The sequence below is a fragment of the Pomacea canaliculata genome, linkage group LG7 (genome assembly GCF_003073045.1).
Source record: "Pomacea canaliculata isolate SZHN2017 linkage group LG7, ASM307304v1, whole genome shotgun sequence".
In the NCBI taxonomy this organism is placed as follows: domain Eukaryota; kingdom Metazoa; phylum Mollusca; class Gastropoda; order Architaenioglossa; family Ampullariidae; genus Pomacea; species Pomacea canaliculata.
The window spans coordinates 20,126,222-20,148,099 of NC_037596.1; the positions used below are offsets into that span (position 1 = coordinate 20,126,222).

A 21,878-nucleotide genomic window follows, 5' to 3' on the forward strand; every position below is an offset into this window, starting at 1 on the left:
AGAATGCAATTCTTGCAAAAATGTTATACAGTAAGTCTTTATTTTGATGAGTTAACTGTTTACAATTGTAAAATTTCTGTATACATGCCACAAACAGAAAACAACAATAACAAAAAATGTTGACATCAGGATAGTTAACCCAGCATTGAGAGAACACCAAGATAAAATAGGTATGATACAATAATTTAATGATATTTAATAATGATTTGTCATTTTAAATTATGAAGTAATGTACAAATATTTTGATTGTGTGGCTGCTCTCTGGTTTGCTTAGCACCCTACACCAACCAAAGTCAGATTTGTCAACTAAGTCTTAGTTAATAAAGTGCTTTTGAATTAAGTATCGATCTATATGTTAATAAACTATGAGAGACCAACGAGAAAACAAACCAGCAACAACCCTCTTTAGAATTCATTAAATGTATTTCAATCTACCAGACCTACCACGGATATGTAAAGGTGGATTGCTGTCTGTCTGCCAAGACCAACAGTTGCAAAGTTCTCCACTGTTAGTCTCTTAACAATGAATGTGACTAATATTAACCCTTTCTTAGAATGTGTTGGCCACAGCTCTCAAGAAATATAAAAGCAACAGCTCTCTCTTTATAAAATAATAGAAACAATAAAGTGTTGGCCATTGCTCTCTCTCTATAAATATAAAAATATAAAGAGTTTGATGAGAGCAATAACTTTGTATGCCTGACATGAATCAAGGCCAAAACCAAAACTAAAATATGTTCAATGAATAACATTTTCAAAGGGCATTCATACAATTCTGCAAAAGTGTTGTTAGGTTCCAGCACTTTTTCTCTAAAGGAATGAGTAAAAGCATGTCTGACACTTAAAAATTCTCCCAATGTGCCATTACAGTTTTATGGAGCTTTATTTTTATTTCTTGCCTGTAGATCCCCCAAATGTGACAGTACCATCATCACTGACTGTTCAAGAGGGGACACCTTTGTCAGTTAACTGTACTGTAGATGCTAATCCTGACCCATGGGAGGTTAAATGGGAAAAGGTGAGGACTTGGGGCTAAGAGTTACTTAAAGAAACACACTGGATGTATGCTTTGAAATGTGATGTTCAGGGTGTGAAGAGAAATGTAGTGGATGTGTGCTGTGAAATATGATGTTCAGGGAATATTGTGGACAGGAGCATACTATGTGCTGTCCAGGGTGATGTTTTCTCAGTACATCATAGACATCAATCGAAAGCATTGTCAGATCAGCTACAAGCCTTTAGATCACATGCAGACACACACATGTTGTCATACCTTTAGATTACGTAGATGTGTTTGCATGTCTTCAGATCAGATGGGCAAGTGGGCTGACATAGCTTCAGATCAGCTAGACAAGGAAATGAAGGAAAAAAAGCTTGTACTATTTCTAATCATTTGTGTACTAATCATTATTGACATTATGTGATGATGCCTTACTCATAAATAAGCTAATGTTCTAAAATTTCATGTATACTTATATCTATATTACTAGATAAATGGAGATGGAAGTCGTGTTCAGGTGTCCAGAAGTCAATCACTGGTCATGACAAATGTCTCTCGAAGTGATCAAGGTAGCTATTCCTGTCAAGCCTCCAACCGTCTGTCCATCGCTGATTCAGCTGCTACAGAAAATGTGGAGAGCAAAGCCACCATGACATTGTTTGTCAGCTGTAAGTGGTATTTATGCTTACTTCATGAACTATAGCATTGTCAGCTTCAGGTGATATTTATATCTTGAAAAATAGCTTTGTCTGATGAAAGTGAAAATGAGTTTTAAGTGAGTACAAGAGTTATGTTGTTGATTATTGTTGTGCAAGTATTGCTTACATAATAGACCATGGGTTTGTTTTTTGACTTTGTTGTTAGTTGAAAGTGTTGTTTATTCATCTTTCATTTCCTTATAGCTTGAATGATCTCATTGTTTGTTCCTTATATTTTGAACCACTGCTGGCCTGGCCCCACAATCACACACGTATGCAAGCAGAAAATAAGACGGGATTGACTTTGTCTTAGTAATCCATGACTAGACACACACACACATAAACAAGCTGAAGATAAGACAGTATATAGTTTGTCAGTAATCCCTGTCTGGACAAAGGAATGTATTTAGTGCTGTCTTTATGGCACTCTTTGTTTGGATACATTTTGTTGTAAATTCAATATTAAACTCACCTGATAATCGGTTTTTCATTCTGCACTTGCACTCTTGTAATGTGTGTATAATGAATACCCTGTCTCACCACTGTCTGTGACAGACTTTTTTAACTCAACAGTTGTTGCCTTAGTACCTGGCATGATTTGAATTTAATGGATAAACCCTATAACTGGTTTAGTTTGATGCCAACTAGTTGACGTATTGCTACTCACATCTTTTTACTTATATCACTGTTATGTAGACAATCGTTAACTATGTACCCTTGGGTCAGCAGTTATTTGTATCATTATGGTGTGCATAACAATTCATTCTAATCCCGACAGATCCCCCAGGATTGGCAGTTATCTCTAAAGTATTTAACATCAGCATTGGACAAAAATTGGTTCTCACCTGCTCTGCTGACCCAGAAGGTTGGTACATAGCAATAATGGAACATGAGTTTTCATCATAAGCTCTAGTTACATTAATGTGAGCTCCAATCGCCATGGATGTAAACTTTTGTCAGTGAGTGATAGCTCTCAACATGATGATATTCCTGAAAGAAGGCAGGCATGGATTTATTGCACTGATGGGTGATGAGTGATAACAAACTAATGAGTCATAGCAAAATGAAAACAAGTGGTGAGTAATGAATAATAAAAAAAAACAACTGATGACTGATGAGTTATAACAAAATGAAAACAAACTGATGGGTGATGAGTAACAACAAAATGAAAAGAAACTGGCGACGAGAGAAATGTTGGGTGTGCTCATGCTGATGCTGGTGATAGCCATTGTTAATATTACAGTTCTGGTGATGATGATGGTGATGACCATTGATAACATATGTTAATAGTGATAAATATTGTGAACATATGAGAATGTTAGTGGTAACCATTATTAACATTTCAGTTCTAGTGATGTTAGTGGTAATTTTTACATTACCACAGCTGTTAGGTATATCTTTGCCAATTTAATATTTCCAGGTCTGCTGATATAATGGATTATGATTGTTAATTGTACAGTAGTTATTAAGATACCTTTGTCAGCTCAACAGTAGATAGTCTGTTGACATCGGTTACTATCATCGTTAATGCTGCAGTAGTTGTTAAGACATCTTTGCCAGTTTGCCAGAATTGCTGATGCTGGATGTTGGTTATTACCATTATTTGTACAGTAGTTGTTAAGACACCTTTGTCAGATTAACAGTAACAGTTCTAGTGACGTTGGTTATTATTTAAGTTATGCTGGAGAAATATTTAGGGTTTAATAGGAGCAATTTAGCTGAAGTTTGTGACAGCAGTGACTCATGTCTGTGAATGGTATTGTCTAGGATATCCCTCAGCTACATTTCAATGGTGGAAGACTGACAAAGAACTGTCCCAGAATGCCTCTTTTGTCATCGATAAGGTTTCTCTGTCAGATACTGGCAACTACACTTGCATCCCAAGAAATAGTCAGGGCTCGGGGTTATCTGCACAAGTGACAGTCAGTGTCAATGGTGAGTTGTGTCTCACTGACAAAGGTCATTAGGATTTTTAAATCATTGACCACTAAAACCACTAAGACAAAAAAGTGATATAAATAACTGCAAACACTTTTTAGCAAAACATGTTCATCAAACTAAAATCTAAAATATTTAAAACAATAAACATTGTATTATATAAGGTCAATAGACTTAGGACTCAAAGTATAAACACAAGATCACACTAATGCATTGGTTTTCAAATCTAATGCAGGTACATTTAGAGCAATCCTCTTGTAGTGATACGTCCACTGATGTCCACTGTGTATGCTGCTCAAGCGAAATTCTTTTCTTCAAATTGTCTGATGAGTTGGAATGTAGGGCTTATGTGTTGCATAAATCCATCAGTACCTGGGCAAGGACTGATAATTACTCAAACTTTAACCTGTTCTTGCCAGAGCATTTATTCACGAAAATACCATAGTACTATGTCAAGACAGTTTTTTCAATGTTGCTGTCAAGCCCACTTAATATTCTACAACCTTCAACCTCAGCCGCACTGCCTGCAGCCATTATGATGGCTTCATCCTATTTTATCAGCACCTTATTTCAGTCACTAAGTTCAATTGCAGCTTACATGAACATTTATTATATGCTTGTGCACAAGCAAATTGCACTGTGTAATCTAAAACATGAGGTGACACCATGGTGTGGGTTAGGGATAGGGTGAAATTAGGGTCAGCTAACCCTACCCATGACTGTGAATTAATAAGTTTTGACTATTTCAGAGCCTCCATCCCTTACCACCACACTGCCAGAAACGATGACTGATGTCATCAACAGTTCTCAGGTATTCAACCTTACCTGTAGGTCCCGTGGCCACCCAAAGCCAACCATTCAGTGGTTCAAGGAAGACAACGAACTTACAAGATGCAAAAGACTTTTATTTCATTGAAGTATCAACACTACCTGTTGACATTTACAGTTATGAGGTGACAAGTATGCTGACATTTAAAGGTATGTATACAATTAACCTTGATTTTATTTTGTTTAGAACAGTATATGTATGAATTCGTTTATCTACTTTCTTAACTTGTTTATATACCTACAATGAAATTACAAGCTTATCTTCTCTTGATGTGGACATTTTCCACTGTGTGTGGCATGCTGTGTATGGTCTGTTATCATGAAAACATTGACATCTGCATGGTGGTACTGATATTCTCCACTGGGCATGGATTGCTGTAGTAAGTATAGCTTCATGAAAACATTGTCATCTACTTGTTGGTATAGACATTTTCTACTGTGTATGGTTTACTATGATGAAAACACTTTCAGTTTCATCTACTTTATTATTGGTACTGGCTTCTAACACTAACCACTGAACAGACTTAGCTACAGTCCTAGTAGCTTTTCCTAACACTGAACAGACTTGGTGACATACAGTCCTAGCAGTTTTCCCTAACAGATTGGGTTACATTCGGTACTAGCAGCTTTTCCTAACAGGCTGGGTTACATTCGGCTCTAGCTGCTGTCCCTAGCAGTCTTTTTGCTCTCTGTGTCCAGGTTTAGGCCGTCAACAGTTGGATGAGGGGAGAGAACTCATCTTCGTGTGGAAGATACCGGAAACTACACTTGCACAGCAACTTCTCCCTATCTATTCCCTTTCAGTCAATAGTACTGTGATGTTTTTTGTCCAGTGTAAGTTTTAAAAAGACTTGCTTAAAAAAAATGTGAGCACTAATCATACTGTTGTACATGCTCATCACAGTTGTATAATTGTATTATTAGATGATAATTAGAAGCTGTATGACGCATTTTTCGAGACAAACTTATGATCAGTCTTAAGGATAGTGCTGCTAGTATAAATACAGAGCAGTCGAGTTATAGCTGTATATACGGATCTGTATATGAAGTTTTTTTTTTTTAATTTACCTTTGTCATAAACATGCAACATGCTAGTCCAGGTCCTCAGGATAGATGCTTTGAAATATTTTTCTAGCAGTAAAGTTGAAGCCATCATTTTCTTGTTTATTTAGTTTGGATTCCAGATCATCAGATGGTATATGGTAGATAGCTTTTCTTGTGTACATAACATGCTGGACTGTGTGTGTGAATTAATCTTATTAGTTTTTGTAAATTTTAACTTAAAACAAAGTGAGCTTGCTTTGTTACAGGAATATTCAGTGAATAAAAACTTGTCATTATTTATTTAAGACAAACACCAGTCTTCTTCAACAGGGAGCTTTATCAGATAAATTTATGCTATTTGGAAACTACATAAGCTGATACTAGTCTGTAATTATATCTCATGTTTTAAACTTGCAAAGTGTTTTAACTTGTCATGACTTAAGGATATTTTCTGACCTATGATCCCCTACTCCATGCACCCCAGTTGCCCCTGTTCAACTGTCAGTGGTTCAGAAGGTAGCAGTGATGCTGTCTTACCCAGCCAGTCTCCACTGCCAAGTGCAGGCATACCCTGCCCCAGTCTTTTCCTGGTACAGAAATAAACTGCAGCTAACCACAATGTCTTCTAGCAGTTTGGCTATATCAGAGGTGAGAAAATATGGATGTATATGAGGTATACAATTTTGGTTTTTAGTTGTGCGCCTTGCATAAATAAGATCATAATGACTGTATTCCTTGTACACTTGTGTGAAAACTGTTCAGAAGACTGATGCTGTAAAATTATAAGATCTTGGTAGTGTTTACATGTTTGACCATAGACACTTCTGCTGCAAGAATGATGCCAAGGTTCTCTGTTGAGTTACAGATAAATATCAGCAGCACATGCTAATTGTCTATTTCAGTTCCCAGTTCTCTATTGAAAGTCACAGACAAACGTTAACACATGTGAATCAATTGTCTATTGCAGTTTCCAGTGTCAGCTGTTGTCTCAGGGTATGGCAGTCACCTTATGATCAACAGGGTGGGAGCTGGTGACTTTGGTAGTTACCAATGTGTGGCAGTCAACGTCATGGGCAATGTTACACAAACCCTCACCATCACAACAAAATGTAGGTCACTTTTAACCTATTACGGAGCCTCAGGAACAAAATGTTGGTCACTGTCAACATGTCATACAGAGTTTAGTAGTTTATTCCTTGTTACTACTTGAGGAGCATAGGGCTGCAATGTCATACAGAGCTTCATCCCAATGACATCTGCATCACTTTGACAGTGTTGTGGAATAATCTAGACATGTGTAATGTAATCAGCGGTAGCCTTCAAACAAGATATTCAATTTTCAAGTATATATATGCACTATGATGTCTATATGTACTCAGTGGTAGAATAGAAACAAGATAAATATAATAATAGACTTATGTAATGTAATCATGCAGTAGTATATAAGAAATAAGATAAATGTCATTATTTAATTTTCAAGTCTCGATATTAAGATGTTAAATTTGTGGTTCAGCTACCACTATAAGTTGAAAAAAAAGAAAGAAAAAAAAGGATCTAAAAATGGGGAGACCTGCAGTGAATCAGCCCCAGTTTACTTGGTAAATAATTGTTTCCCCTCTTGACGCTGCAAACGGGGCTCCTGCATCAGTCATGAAGTTCCTGCATATGTAGCCACATAACAGCACTGTCAGGACTAGGATCTAAAAGAGACCTGAAACGCCTTCAGTATACTAACAGAAGAGTTTAGATCTTCTCCAATAGCATTTTGTGGAACTGCCTCTCGACATCAGGCTATTGTATATATTGCAAATCCTTCAAGAAAAATCTTAACATGCGATACTTGTTAAACTTTTTGAAGTCAATACAGGTTTCCTGCATATGAGCGCATCTTTGTGATGCGGATACTAGTCATCATAAACAGGAACAGGAATTATAATAAGAAGCAGGGTGGAGGGAGAAGCAGAGGAGCATGGGTATGCCTAAAGAATAAAGGAGAGTGATTTCCTCAAAATGAAGATTTGAAAGCTTAAATTTCATATATTCAGTAAATATAATTTAATATCAAATAGAACCAAGGAGTTAGTCTCATTAAACAACATTCAGTATTTGTGCCAAACATATAACATTTGCACCAAGCAAATATTCAGTGTTCATGGCTGCACCAAAGAAAACCTTCTGTTGTTTTCTTCTTGATAGCTACCCCAGAGGCACCCTTTGATCTCAAGGTTCTTGATACCACCTGGGAATCTGTGCACCTGCAGTGGACAGCTGGCTTTGATGGTGGTTATATACAGCAGTTTAAACTCCAGTACCAGGAAACTGATGATAAAGGCTCTGGGATGCAAGAGAAACCTGATGAGGCTATCAATGTTACTTGGTACAATGTGACAGGTAAGGCAGGTGTATTTAGTCATTAATGTTACAATGTGATTCCTCAGTCAACCTTAACCCTTATTCGAATCAGATACTGTGTTCTGTACAATATGTTTAATGAGTCAAGCAGAATATACCATGCTCTGTACAATATGTTTAATGTGTTAAATAGAATATACTGTGCACTGTACAATCTGCTCTGATATCAGTTTGAAACAATAAGATCTGCTTTAGAAATTACAAATACAAAACATCTTTATTGATCCTTTTCAGGAAATTGTTTGTCTGGCAATGTTACTTTTACATAATACGTCAAAGATTACATGATGCCTCAAGTATGACATTAACTACAAGCATTCATAAAAACAAACAAAAAAAAACCCCAGAAAGACCAGGCGCTCCAGGAGTGGGAGCCAGCAGCATAAGAATCTTCACTCAAAGATGTGTCCTATCCATGATTTGGTTGTATATGTGGATTGACGCCAGAATAAAAGAGCACAGGTAGTGTGTGGTTCTGGCTTGTGGAAAACTAAACCTACCTTCTATGTGTTTGCTGTCAAATTCCTGTTGGAGTGGATTAGAGTTGGTGGCTAAAATTGAAGTCAATTTGTTTACAAAAACTCTCTAAAGTCATTCTGCCCCCCTCCTAATCACCCTTACTGCTTTTTTTAAAGTTTTTGGTCAGCTTGTCCTTATCCTGTTTTACTATGCTTCCACCCCAGTATGCTAGGCCAAAAGTCATGCTGCTGTATTACAGAAGTGTAGAATAGTTGGAGGAGTTCTTGGTTGACATAAGATCTAAATTTTCTCAAACAATACAAGCGGCTACGCATTTTCTTGAAAATGCTATTGACATGAGCTTTGTAGGTAAGTTCATCATCGATAGTTTTACCTAAATATTTTAACTGCCTACTCTTGCTACAACCTCACCTTTAATGAGTATGTCATCAGAAACAGCCGTGTCTTTTTTGATATCTACAATCATTAATTTTGTTTTCGTGATGTTTAACTTTAAATAATTGTTGTCACACCATGTAACAAAATGTTCTATCTCGTGTCTATAGTAAGAATCATATATATCATTAATAATCAGTCCTGTAAGTCGGGTATTGTCTGCAAATGTAACTAAACGGCAGTTGTCGCTCCTGTGTCTACACACTACTGCGTATAGGGCAAACAAGAAAAAAAAAAAGACAACAGTCTCTTGAGGAACACCAGTAGTGGTGTACAGTGTATTAAAAATGACTTCATTAGAAATTCTTATAAATTGAGGTCTGTTGGTCAGATAGTCTAAGGTCCACAGAGAACATCTGGTATCAACTTTTATCCGAATTAGTTTCTATACAAGCAAATGACATAGTATTGTACAGAAAACACTGAGGAAGTAACGTGGTATTATAAAGCTAAATGCAATGTCATGAAGACACACGGTAATGTCATGACACCACATGCTACTCACAAATGCTATGGCATCATAAAGGCAGACACTAATGTTTATAAACAAAACCCTGACATAATATGGATGGACATGATACATGCTGCTGCAAAATGTGTTATTATTTGAATCCAATCTGAGTTATATTACAGCATATACTATTCTACAAATCTCAAGATTCACATCAGTGTATGTCACAGCTCTATAGCCATGCACACAGCAAAAATATGAAGTAAAAATTGAACATAATATTAGAAAGAAATAATCAACAACCACAATGCTTAACTATATATTAAAGTCTTTGATTAAAAGTTCCCATGAAAGTCCACTTCCGAAGCTTCCTGCTATCATAAAACTAGATACAGTCTTTCACTGTTACCATTCCTCTTGAAGCCCACATCGATCGCAGCAAGATGCACTACTTAAAAATCTGAGAATCATTTAAAGACATTAATATTCTCATTAAAGACTTACACAAACTCCAAAATAGTTCTTAACCCTGACACTCTTCATCTTCAATGCGAGTGGAGCCCCTCAATGATGCCACTACATTAATATTTATACAAGTAAGAGCCCCTCGATCAATGATGCTGCTAAATTAACATTTATAAGAGGAGCTCCTCAATGATCCCATTACATCAAAGAAAAAGTAAAATGTGTGTCATAAAACACACCCACACACGCCCATGCAAAACACTCACCATCCACCCATGCTTTCTATTCTCATTCAACAAAAAATATTTTAAAATATATATATATCAGGTTTGTGACAGTGTAGTATCTGATTTGTTTCCTAGGACTCAAGCCATCCACTACCTACAAGCTTGCTGTGTTTGCTTTAAACTTCCTGGGGGCTAGCAAGCCATCCACTACTATCACTTCTCAGACCTCAGGTACACAATGTGGCTGTCATAAAATGTCTATGGATGTGATACGAGAAATGTTGATATGAGAACTCATAATAACCAACGGGTGAGATTAAATTGTTGGTGGGAATGAATGCCCCTGAATTGCTATGAGTGTAACTAAACTGAATATACGAATATCTGTCGGTTCAGATTAATAATTTCTTTTGCAGCACTTGACATTAAGCATGAATCTACGTGAATATGTGCCAGACAAGTCTAGTATTAGCATAGAATGGTCATCGTGGATTGTCATGATCATGTTCAAGGTGGATTTAGAATACGTTGTTTCAGAGAAGAATTTATTAAGTTTAGATTTGGAATATCACCCATTCAATGTACACCGATATCGCTACAAAAGTGATGTATCTCCCAGCCAGTTAAGCTGCTCCCGATGCAAGAATGAGATTGAAGATGAAGTGCATGTGTTGTTCGATTGTTCTGCCTATGACAGTTATAGAGCGAAAGTTAATTGATGTTTTAAAATCTACAATACCATATGAACAGTGCAATGATGGAATTACACAAGTCTTTACAGATAACTCGGAAACAACTACATGTATTAGACAAATCTCAAGATATTTGTATCAAGTATTTAAAAATAAGAATGAAATAAGTACATAAAGAAATGTTTGTATGCATTGATTAGGAATTTATTAGGAATATTGCTGATGCTATTTTTTTGGTTTTTTGGGTGGTTTTTTTTTGTTTTTGTAATTTTCTAACCTCCATGAAACAAACCAAAAGGTTTATTCAATAAAGAATTTGTTCGTTCAAGGTTGATTACTGTTCACTTTAAGATTAGTAGTCAAATGTGTCAACTCAGAAGGTTGGTTCACATTTTCACTGAGCCTTCTAGTGATCATTCTATTTCATAAAAAGTTTTTTTAGGTTCTGTTAGCCATGTGAAATATAGGACAAACTCATTTAGCTGTTCCTCAAAAACTGCTCTTCAAGCAGATTATTTGGTAATTAGCTAAAAAAAAAAAAGTGGAAATTATTTTTAACAGACACTGTGACATGTAACAATAAATTCTGTTACACACTGTGAGACCTTAAAAAAAAAAAAATCAAACTCCACACGTGAGTCCCTAGAAAACAAATTATAGTGCAGTCCTTATCATTCAGTGGAAAGTAAAATTTGCACACACACAAAAAAAAATGACTAAGATAACATATGATATTGCTGTTCACCACCCCATTCATTTACTGGCAGTTGAACTGGTTGAATGTGGCTGTTCCTAACAATACAGATTTGGACATTCCACATCTTGATGACAACTCCCTGGTCTTTTCTGCTGTGAATGGCCAATTGTCAATAAACTACCATTTGCCTGCAATGTACTGCCTCAAAATTCAAGTGCAAGTTGCTAACAACTGGCAGACAACACACATGTGTACAGAACTGGACTCTGTAGCACTGACACAGACAGGAATCACAGCTGTCAATGTGTCAGTGTGCCTGCTTTCTCGCCCAGATGTCTGTGGAAAACCTACTGCAGCTGTAACAGGTAAGATGTCAAAGAAAGTCTGTGCTGTGTTGTCCTTAGTGTACATTCCATAGCTCGCATTTTCATGCATAGTCCACAGCTCAACAAGTGTGAGTATTTTCATGCATGTACATGTGCACATGCTATGCAATGGGTCAGACTATTGTGGGAAATAGTCAGCAGGTCATAAACAGGACAACCAGTCCAGTCTTTGAAGTTCATAAGCCAGTTCTTTCTCTGGCCACCGCAGGGTTAACTACCCTCCAAGGTCCCCTTTTAAAGGACAATCTTCGACAAGGTGTCATGCCCGTCACATGGCCAAAGAAGACCAGCTTACATCACTTGACTGTTGAAAGTAAGGTTCCTAGTGTCCTACGACTGTGGCCATCTTGTTTCGTACAAGGTAGTTGTTTCCATGTTTTCTATAAGATCCGGAGCAGCCTCCTGAGGCACTTGTTCTTGAATGCCTAGATTCTCCTTTTCTGTCTCGGCAAGTACAGTCCACGTGTCACATCCTTAGAGCAGGATTGGCACTACCTGGGATTTTTACTTGTACTAGGTAGTGAACCTTATCTTATGGCTATGCCAGATCCTATCTAGTCCAGTCATTGCCGGTGTTGCTGTTGTGATCCTGATGCAGACATCTGGTTTGGAGTTGCTGGCCTTGGAGAGGGTGGCTCCCAAGTATTTGAAGCTGCTCACCTCTTCAAGCTGTACCCATTCATAAAGATCTCTGCTTTGCTGCTGCTGTTGACCATAACTTTGCTCTTTTCAGTCCTGGTCTCCATTCCATATGCACTTAAACTGTCAGTCTGTTGCTGAGGTCTTGCAGTTCTTTGTTAGTGCCTGCTAACAGATCTATGTCATCTGCAAAGCGTAGGTTACAGATTGGTCTTTCACCAATGGAGGAAGTATGATGGTCATGGAGAACTTTGAGCATGATGTTCTCCAAGAAGATATTAAACAGGACTGGTGATAGGGTACATCCTTGATGTACGCCTGTAAGTATATAAAAATGGTGAAATAAGAAATCCATGCTAGATGTCAGTGTGTTGAACAACCATCTCCCAGTTTCCAACTTGTCTTTTCTCTCAAAGATCATAGCGAAAGTAGTTTGGACAAAGCTATGGGCCTACTTACAAGAGCACAAGCTCATCCCCCATGTTCAGTCAGCATATATACCTTTTCACAGTGCTGAAACTGCTGTAATTAAAGTGACCACCAGCATATTATCTGATGTCTGCAGCATTTGACAATATGGACCACTCTCTGCTCCTTCATAGACTACACACCCTCTATGTGATTTCGGAACCAGCACTTGTGTCATTCAACCTCTATCTCACTGACAGGATACAGACTGTAAGTTTGTTGATGGTCAAACATCTCGCCCTGCTCCACTTTCTTCTGGCGTCCCTCAAGGCTCAGTTCTGTTCATTCTGTATATGAAACAACTTTCATCTTGCATCCAGTCTCACATCTCTCATCAATCATATGCTGATGACACGCAACTGTACTGCTCTACTCCACTGGCTGAGTCTCCCTCTGCTACCAGCACTATAGAAGCCTGTATTAATGAAGTCAAAGAGACAAACTAACTTAAGGATGATAAAAAAGAAGCCCTCCTATGATTGAGAAGAAGAAATCCATCTTCGCTCGTTTGTCCACTAAATCACATCAAGGTAGGCAAAACCAACATCCCCTTTATGTCTTCTGTCAGCAACCTGGGATTCATTGTCACTGCAGACATGACTCTTGCTAAACAAGTTACAGCGGTCCGTCAGTTTGTCTATTATGATAGACAAGTTACAGCTGTCTGTCAGCTATGCAAGATCAGTGCCATCTGTCACATTCTGTCTACACATCCTACCAACACTCTTGTCTGTGCATTTGTTCTATCCAGGTTTGATTACTGCAACTCCTTGCTTGCTGGCTGCCTGCATACCTCCTTTACAAACTCCAGAAAGTACAGAACTCTGCTTCACATCTGGTGCTTAGAACTAGGAAACAGGATCAAGCCTCTCCTCTCCTTCATTTTCTGCAGTGGCTACTCATCCATTCTTGCATCCAGTGCAAATTGTCCGTGCTGTGTTTTTATTTCTTTGCTGGCACCTGCCCTGATAATTTCTCTGAACTCCTCTTCCCTTACGTCCCAGCTAGACAACTCCACTCCTTGTCTGATGTTCATTTTCTTACTCTTCCTGTCATAAGAACAACAAGATATGGCCACAGGACTTTTAGTTATTGTGCAGCGAAACAATGGAACTCTCTCCCTTTCCATACCTACCACCTACCGACTATTGAATCCTTTAAAGTTGCACTGAAAATGCACCTCTTCCATAAACATTACATCCAAACAACTTTTCCCAGAATGCTCGTCCTTTGTCACACCCTTCCTTTTACAATATCATGTTATTCTTAGCTCTTGTTCTTTCGTTCTTCTTTGTATTTTCTGTATTTGATTTTATTCTTTATTTGTAATGTTGTTTATTCTTTTATAATTCATATACTATTTGTTTTCTTGTCCCTCGTATGCTATCCATGTTTCATTCGTTTTCTTAAGTGCTAAAAGCATACTCCTTACAATTGTAAGTATGCACTTTACAAATTTTGCATTTATTATTCTTTTTTTGTACTTCTTGTATATTTCTGTACAAAAATTTGGTAAATAATATTTATATAGTACAAAATAAATCTTTACACAATAAGCAGATAATTCAAATTTTTTACTCTGAATTAACATTTTTAGTTTCGTAACAAAATATGGATGTCAGGCTGACAGACAAATAAGCATAATAAGCATTTTTTGCAGTCATTCATAATTTTTACCATAAATAATTTTTAAACTCCATAAAGTAAAAAAAAAAAAGTCTTCACAATATTTCTGAACCTAAAAGAAAACACCACCCTACTCTGATCTTTCAATAAAATCAGTTAATGGCATCAAGTTACCTTTAACAGCATCTGCCATGAAAAAGACTGATGGCACTGCTGACTCCTTTAGCAGCTTTAATGAGCCGTTACAGGAAGATATAAAATCTTCAAGTTAGAAATGATCTGAGCAAATTATTTCATGCTTTCATGGTACCGAAGGTTTATTGCCAGGACCAACCCTTTTCAAAGCCTTTAGCCAAAAGGTCTTCTGTGATGGATCTCATGGTAACCTGAAAATGTCAACACACATTTACTTTAATTAAATGCATATTTTAAGTAGACCATATTATTCAAACCATTTACCATTAATTTAGTGAATGTTAACTCATTTAGCTTCAGCTATGTAAAATGTCTTTGCTATATGTTAACATTATATTATTACATCATATAATATCAAATTTACATATGTAGTGAACAAAACGTATCGATACACATTTTTTATCATATTTTTTACAAATGTAACGTGTATGTGTGCTAACGTTTTCCACACTGATCGATAGATGACTTGTATGTTCGGAGAAGTGTTAACAATATTCAATAACATCATAATGTATATGAGTTTTGAAAAGACTTGCTGGAATCTTTTGTCTGTCGGCTATAGTGCAACCGACTGCAAAGCAGGAACTCACCATTTTCAAAAATTGTTGGGCTAGTGCAGTACACTACACGCGCTTTTTGCCTGTAGTCTCAGCTTCCCGCCGAACTCGATGAAATCTTGTCTAGAAATCATATAAGTCTGAGGGTTAGACAGGTAGACATCCGTTAGTCAAATTACCTACATTTGTAGTTTGTGGAGACTTGGCTCGAAGGATTAGTAGCATTTTCACTGCGATATGTGAAGATACACCTCTAGCATATTCCGCAACATCCAAATGGAAGCTGCATCTAAATAAATTGTTTTACAAAAATATACTTCTATAAAGCGAAGTTACACGTGCGCGCGCACACACACACACAACGATACAAAATTCTCTTATTATTTCGTGGCCAGAGTATTGCATAGATGATGATGTAGTTTTTTTTAGACAAGCGTTATGCTATTTACACGATGTTACGTGCTTAATTGTCTGTGTGGCCGAGGCTCTGAACGTGCATGGATGTGGTCGTGGTAAGTGTCAAAGGTCACCCCTCGATTCGACGACTGGCCTCAGTCAATTCGGCAACCGATCGAGTGCAGAAGTAATATTGTAATACGGGTGTCATGACACATTTGTTGCTCGGTGTATGTAAACAACATGATCGACTTGTTCTCTTTACAAATGATTGTCACGTGATACACATAGATCAGCCGCCATTGTACTTATCAAATGAAAAATAGATGTTAAAGGTAATAATTATTTGCGCATGGATGAGCAAGAAGTTTAATTACTTATTGCTTAGTTTAATTTACACAACAGCAGTCGAGAAATCGGCATGGCACAGCCATTACAGCTCATAACCAGGCAAAAGAAAAAAAAAATTGAGTGAAGATGTTAAACTTTTTCGAAAACTTTTTTATTTTGATTTCAACTTTAAATCCTCTCTCACGATCGACGTGCATCAACCAAGGATAAGAAAGGACAGTACAACAAGATTCACTTATTTCGTGGCCGAATCATGACATTGGTCATAATTTAGTCGACCGGCCACCTGCCCACCCTGTGTGGCAGCTTCTGTCCGTTTTGTGCTGACACTGACAGTGGTGTCGTGACATCCGTCCGCAATCATCACCGGCGTCAAAACTTTTTTCCAACTAAATCGCTCCTCATGAGACATCTTTCGAACCTAATTGCTTCCCTGGGGCAGCTTGAGTCCAGCCTAAAGTCCACAAAGGGAAGGGATGACCACAAACTTGTATTACCTATACACGTCCGTGGACTGACCAATAGATAAAGAAGACTTGAGCGTAGGAGAATATTCCATCGACCACACACGGGGGAGTCAGGTCTACTCAAGCCCGCTCACACTCCCCCGCCCCTTCCACACATGTTGTGTTCAAAGTTGCCGACGCCCTTGAACACAGAGCCTAAGGCGAAGTATCTCCTGGAGAAAGAAACCCAAAGAGGCACAGTGTGAGCTGAACGAAGAGTGTTGCCGGCCGACATGGGGAATGGAGGTCACGTCTGGAGAGCCTCACTCAGTCTTTGCCCTGTGCTGGCAGGAAGTGTAGGGGACAAAAGTTAGGTTTGATCACTGGTATTTAACTGCACACTTTCAGACGACAAAGCCTGTAGGCTTTTAGCCATTCTTTCTACACTTCTTGCTGTGTCGGATTCTTGACATCGTGGTAGGAAAAGTCGTCTGCCAAGGTGTCTCCCTTCAGAGGCCATGTTGTTTACCCTCTCGTCTGCTTGACTGTTGGACAGACCAACACATAGCAGGGGCTGAGATCGTGGGAACGTTTGTCAGCGGCACAAGCGCGGAGAAGAAACTAGCAATGCGGCGGTCTGCATGGGTCGCGGTCCTGCGGGCCTGCTAAATCAATCCACTAGTCATTTTGTAACTGGACACTGACCACTGTCCACACAAAGCTTCCAGGTAAAGTGAGTTCGTGCAGGTGTTTGACCCTTGAAAAACTTGCGGAGTTGTGAGAAGTAAACTTTGTGTGTGCAGAGACCACAGTTTGACCCAGTGCGTCACTTACAGAGTGCTTACACTCGAGGCTGCTTCTGCATTCGTATAAGACGCAGACATTTTGCCCTCGCATTCTGTCAGCTGTGTCAGAAGCAGAGCAAGACCAAAAGGAAGCAGTTTGTTTACTTACCGTGTGTACATGAATTATGGATACGGGGATCTGACAGCGTGACGCATAGTGACACGACTGATCTGCTTGTTCAGGCTACTGTCACAGATTCCCACCTCCCTACACCCAATGCTCATTGCGAGGAAACACGGTCAGAGGTCAGTCGGTTGACTGGACGGCGTGGTCATTGCGGAAACAAAGGCATGTGCTAGTTTGCACTTCTTGGTGTCATTCGCCAACACTCGTCTAGCAGGTCTTCGCAAAATGGCGGATTGTAAGTATCACTTGATAAAAATAGTACCAGGTTTTCTATGCTTCAATTGTAAACAATATAAAATGTTTATCGGTGCATTTTTAAATAGAAGCTAGACAACAGGTTGTCGGCCTGCAAGCCCTATAAATAGGATAGCCTTCATGTTTACCCAAAGATCAGTCAGCCCCAAATGAGCTGATATAATCATTATATAACATTAATATCAACGCCTTCATTTTTTTTTTTTCATTCACTTAACCATGGCCACATGCATTTACACTACCTTTCCAAAGTGGCTGTTGAAAGTCTTCAGTTTGGATGGGGTAAGTGGGTAAAGTAATTCAACTAGTTGGGTATTTAATTAAAATATAAAACATATTGAATATATATGCAAAAGTCCTTTATACTTTAGTGACTGTCAATATTACAACTGTAGAATTTTTAATTTACTTTTTTTGCATCAAAGCCTTTGTTGTAAACATGAGGAAGCAATGGAATGTAAACTACAAAAAATACTAATCTTTCTCAGTTGTTGTACATTTGTTCATTGCACTAGTTTTTTTACTTCCAGTTTCATTGCCTACATCATAAAGACTTACCTGATTGGTAACACATATCACACTCAAAAGACTCCTTTCATATCACTTTAATGCTTTGAACATAAAATTGCAAAGAGAAACATTACTTGAGAAATTAATTTTAAATGATTTCCTTGCCTATTGAAATCTGCATTTGGGTGCAAAGTCACTTTTGGCATCATGGCTGAGAGCAATAGCCCCCCTAAAAAAAAAAAAAAGGAATCTCAAAAGCCCAAGCAAAGATATGGATACTATTGTGTCGTTGCATAGGGAAACATAGTTTTTAGTTTTGGTTTATTCCTTGCTGCTCCCTTGAGCATAGGGCCGCAGGAAAACATAGTGACAGAATCAATATGTATATGTTCCAAAAGTTTCTTTGTGTAGAAAACAATGGATCAAAATTGTTTTGTGTGTAGAGCTGATTTAATTGTGCTTACACAGTACTGCCCTATGCAAATGCCACTTTGTTCCTAAATATTACCCAGTGATGTGTACACTGAGAAAGCAAGAGGGTTTTGAGGTACCACATCTTCCAGGATCAGTGCCTGCTTAACACAAGCATGCTTTTTTCCCCAGCAACATAGAGTAGTTACATGAACAACTGAAGTTATCTCAATAAATGTATTTCGTATTCAATTTTTCAAGCCATGTATGTGTGACTGGCAGCACAAAATGCTGCACTGGCAGCACAAAATGCTGTTAGTAACATGCACTCAGGAAATGTTAAGGAATATCTGCAACAGCATGCCCCAAAATATATCTCTGCTTTCCGATGAAAAAAAAAAATTATTGTTAGTAAAAGTCTCTCTTTTTCTTACCTACCACAATCTGTCTATAACTGACCGGTTAGGTATGTCTTTAAGTACTGAAAATAAATTTAGGCAGACTAATTGGGCTTTAAATAGACCTGTTGGTTTAAGGGTACAAATGTGAACTGCATGGTCAAATTTCTCAGGATTTCCCACTACATGGAAGCATTCATAAATAGAAGAAATTATGATGATGGCGATCCCAAGAGGGTCTGAAAATAAAATTCAGTGGACTAGCCTTGCCTTTGGTGCACACCAGAGAATGGCATCAAGATAGAGCGGATGATAAGATTTGTCGAATAGCTAGGGTTAGGCAGAAAATATTCATGAGGGGGCTGGCCTTGAGTAAGTCTTTAGCCCATTTCAAGGGGTGAATGGTTTATAAGTATATTTAGAGATTAACTCTTAGGCCATCATTATCTAAGAAGCATAAGAACTATACACATAAATAAACTGTTAGCAATTACATTAACAACTAATAATGCAATAGTCCCATTCAAGAAACATCCATATGAATTTGAAATGCCTTAAAAACATAGGGATAGGTTGAACAGAATTTAACTAGTTGTAGTGCTAAGTAACATAGCTAACTTAAAACTAGAAGGCCATCTACGGATGGTGAGAGTTGGTGATAAGAAAGGCTCCTCCATGCCCAGTAATGGCTGTCATGGCTCTCTGTCAGTACTTATTGAAATATATCTATCAGTCTGTATACATTATGATTCTTAGAATCTCAGGCTGCTTAATGGTCTTTGCTGAGCATTGACCTTGTATCTAACTGGGGACACTGTTGGGTATTTTATTTTCTTGATTTTTTTCTTTTTTTATGTATGTATCCAGCTGTTTGGATATTGTGCACAAACAAGATGAGATTGTAAACAGATATCATGGAATGGTGCTCAGATAGCTTGGAATCTACCCTATGATTTATTAGAGCTTCTGGTTAACACAGCATGATTTACAGAGTTACTTGCACCATCTTTCTCAGTGTTAAATAATGTGTACTATTTTACATCTGTGTCTAGTTCCTATGTTTATATATTAGCTTAGCACTGATGATTGCTGTTCAGACCTTTTGCATATATTTACAATTACAATTCTTTATTAACAAGAGGTAAAATAAGCAAGATAATTTTTTCATTTAGTCTTGCCCTTTCCAGGGAAAGAGTAAACTAAGTAAAGTAATTAAGTACTATAAGAATAATTAGTAGCAAACATAAAGTATATCTCCATATCAAAGAAGAGTAGAAGGTAAATATGTACAAAAGTGGTGTTTAAGAAAAATGGATATTTACAAGGGTCCTGGAGTTGGGAGGTATCTTTAGAGGCCTCTTCTAATTTTCTTGCTAATATTTTAGTAAAGGGCATTATCAGGGAGGTCAATTGTCTGTCCACACTCCAGCCTGAAACCTTCGCTCCTCATCAGACTCCCGCATTCTATCCATCCCTCATAGGAAGACAGTCACATAGGGGCAATGGATGTTCTCCCTCTTTGCTGATAAGCAGTGGAACTCTTTTTCCACGTCATATTCCCAAGGCTACATTCAAACACTCTCTGAAAAGATATCTGTTCACAAAGTACTATCCCTGAATTACTATTCTTGGCTCCCTGGCAATAATGTCTGTCATGCTGATCATCATGTAATGACTCTGTCTTGCACCGTTTTTGGTATCTACCATTGCTTTATGTTCTAGTCTTGTACCTCATCTTGTACCTAGTCAATAACTGAATGTGGGTAGTATAAAAGAGTTTTCTTGTGGTCTAGGAAATGTTTAATTCTTGACAGAAGGAAGACTTCTGGGGGTTGAGTGACATGTGGTTTGATTTAGTCCAAGCCTAAAGCTCATTGGCACTGACCTGTAGGAGGGAAGCAAGTGGCATAATCTGTTGGTATTATTTAAGAAAGATATTCATATTGTTGACACTGACAGTGAACACCAAAGCCTGATACTGGACCAGCATTCTCACAAACATCACTAGGTATTAAACAGCTTCTAACAAGCAACTATTAAAATAACTTTTCATTTCAGATACCTGTATATTGCTGTGGAAGGCCTGATACTAATCGACCAGTATTTTTAAAACGTTACAAAATATCAAACAGGCATGCATCTTTCCACTTTTTTCAACAGGCAACTGTGTCAAAACAACTTTTCAATCCATATACTTGTAGACTGCTGTGGAGAGCCTGGCAGGCATCCAGCTGGCTCTAAACAATGTTATTAAGCTCATTTATTTCGCTCCTGTGTGGCCTCTAAGTGTGACCAAAAAAAAAAAAATGGTGAATGAGAACAACATTTCTTGTGTTGGGGGCTGGTGATTGTGGGGAGAGACTAGAAGAGGGTGTATGCATATGAGCATTTTACAGAGTAAGAGAGAATGGTTTCACTTCACGTGATCTGTTTGCTGAGTGCACGGTGAAGAATAATTTGACATGGATAGAAAAGATGAAATATTTTCTACTTTGTTATTTTAAGTATGTTGGGGGCCATCAACAGTCCACTGGTCAAGTTGCCACCACTCCATTAATGGCTAGTACAGGAGTTATAAATCTTGACCAATCACATGGAACATGCAGGCCTGAATAATGTGGCTGCAGGGTTGAAGATTTTAGTATGTGCCATTTTCCCTAAATTGGTGCAACATTAAAGGTTGATCAGGGACACCAAAAATGAGGGAAGAGACAACTTGACCTTCAAGTAAGAAGAACTGACCACTTTTCTAAATCTGTAGGATGGCGAACGGAGGTCTGTCTCCAGGAGACACTAAGTTATGTGGGACATACTGATATAATTAAGTGTAAATTAAGTTGGTGTGAGCATAACTTCCTATTCGTAAACCCAGGGGACTGTTGATTATAGATATTTTGTAGT

At 37.9% G+C, this 21,878-nt stretch overlaps 1 protein-coding gene across 1 annotated transcript in view; it reads left to right on the forward strand.

The window, feature by feature from the left end:
• Positions 1 to 21,878, forward strand: part of LOC112567515 (hemicentin-1-like) — a 62,700-nt gene that overhangs the window by 29,862 nt on the left and 10,960 nt on the right. Inside the window, exons 7-18 of the mRNA XM_025244209.1 lie at positions 906 to 1,018; positions 1,491 to 1,668; positions 2,477 to 2,563; positions 3,466 to 3,633; positions 4,386 to 4,548; positions 4,583 to 4,614; positions 5,164 to 5,298; positions 5,993 to 6,156; positions 6,476 to 6,617; positions 7,705 to 7,899; positions 10,114 to 10,209; positions 11,475 to 11,732. Of these exons, the coding sequence (XP_025099994.1) occupies positions 906 to 1,018; positions 1,491 to 1,668; positions 2,477 to 2,563; positions 3,466 to 3,633; positions 4,386 to 4,548; positions 4,583 to 4,614; positions 5,164 to 5,298; positions 5,993 to 6,156; positions 6,476 to 6,617; positions 7,705 to 7,899; positions 10,114 to 10,209; positions 11,475 to 11,732 (1,731 nt within the window). The remainder of the gene's footprint in view (positions 1 to 905; positions 1,019 to 1,490; positions 1,669 to 2,476; positions 2,564 to 3,465; positions 3,634 to 4,385; positions 4,549 to 4,582; positions 4,615 to 5,163; positions 5,299 to 5,992; positions 6,157 to 6,475; positions 6,618 to 7,704; positions 7,900 to 10,113; positions 10,210 to 11,474; positions 11,733 to 21,878) is intronic.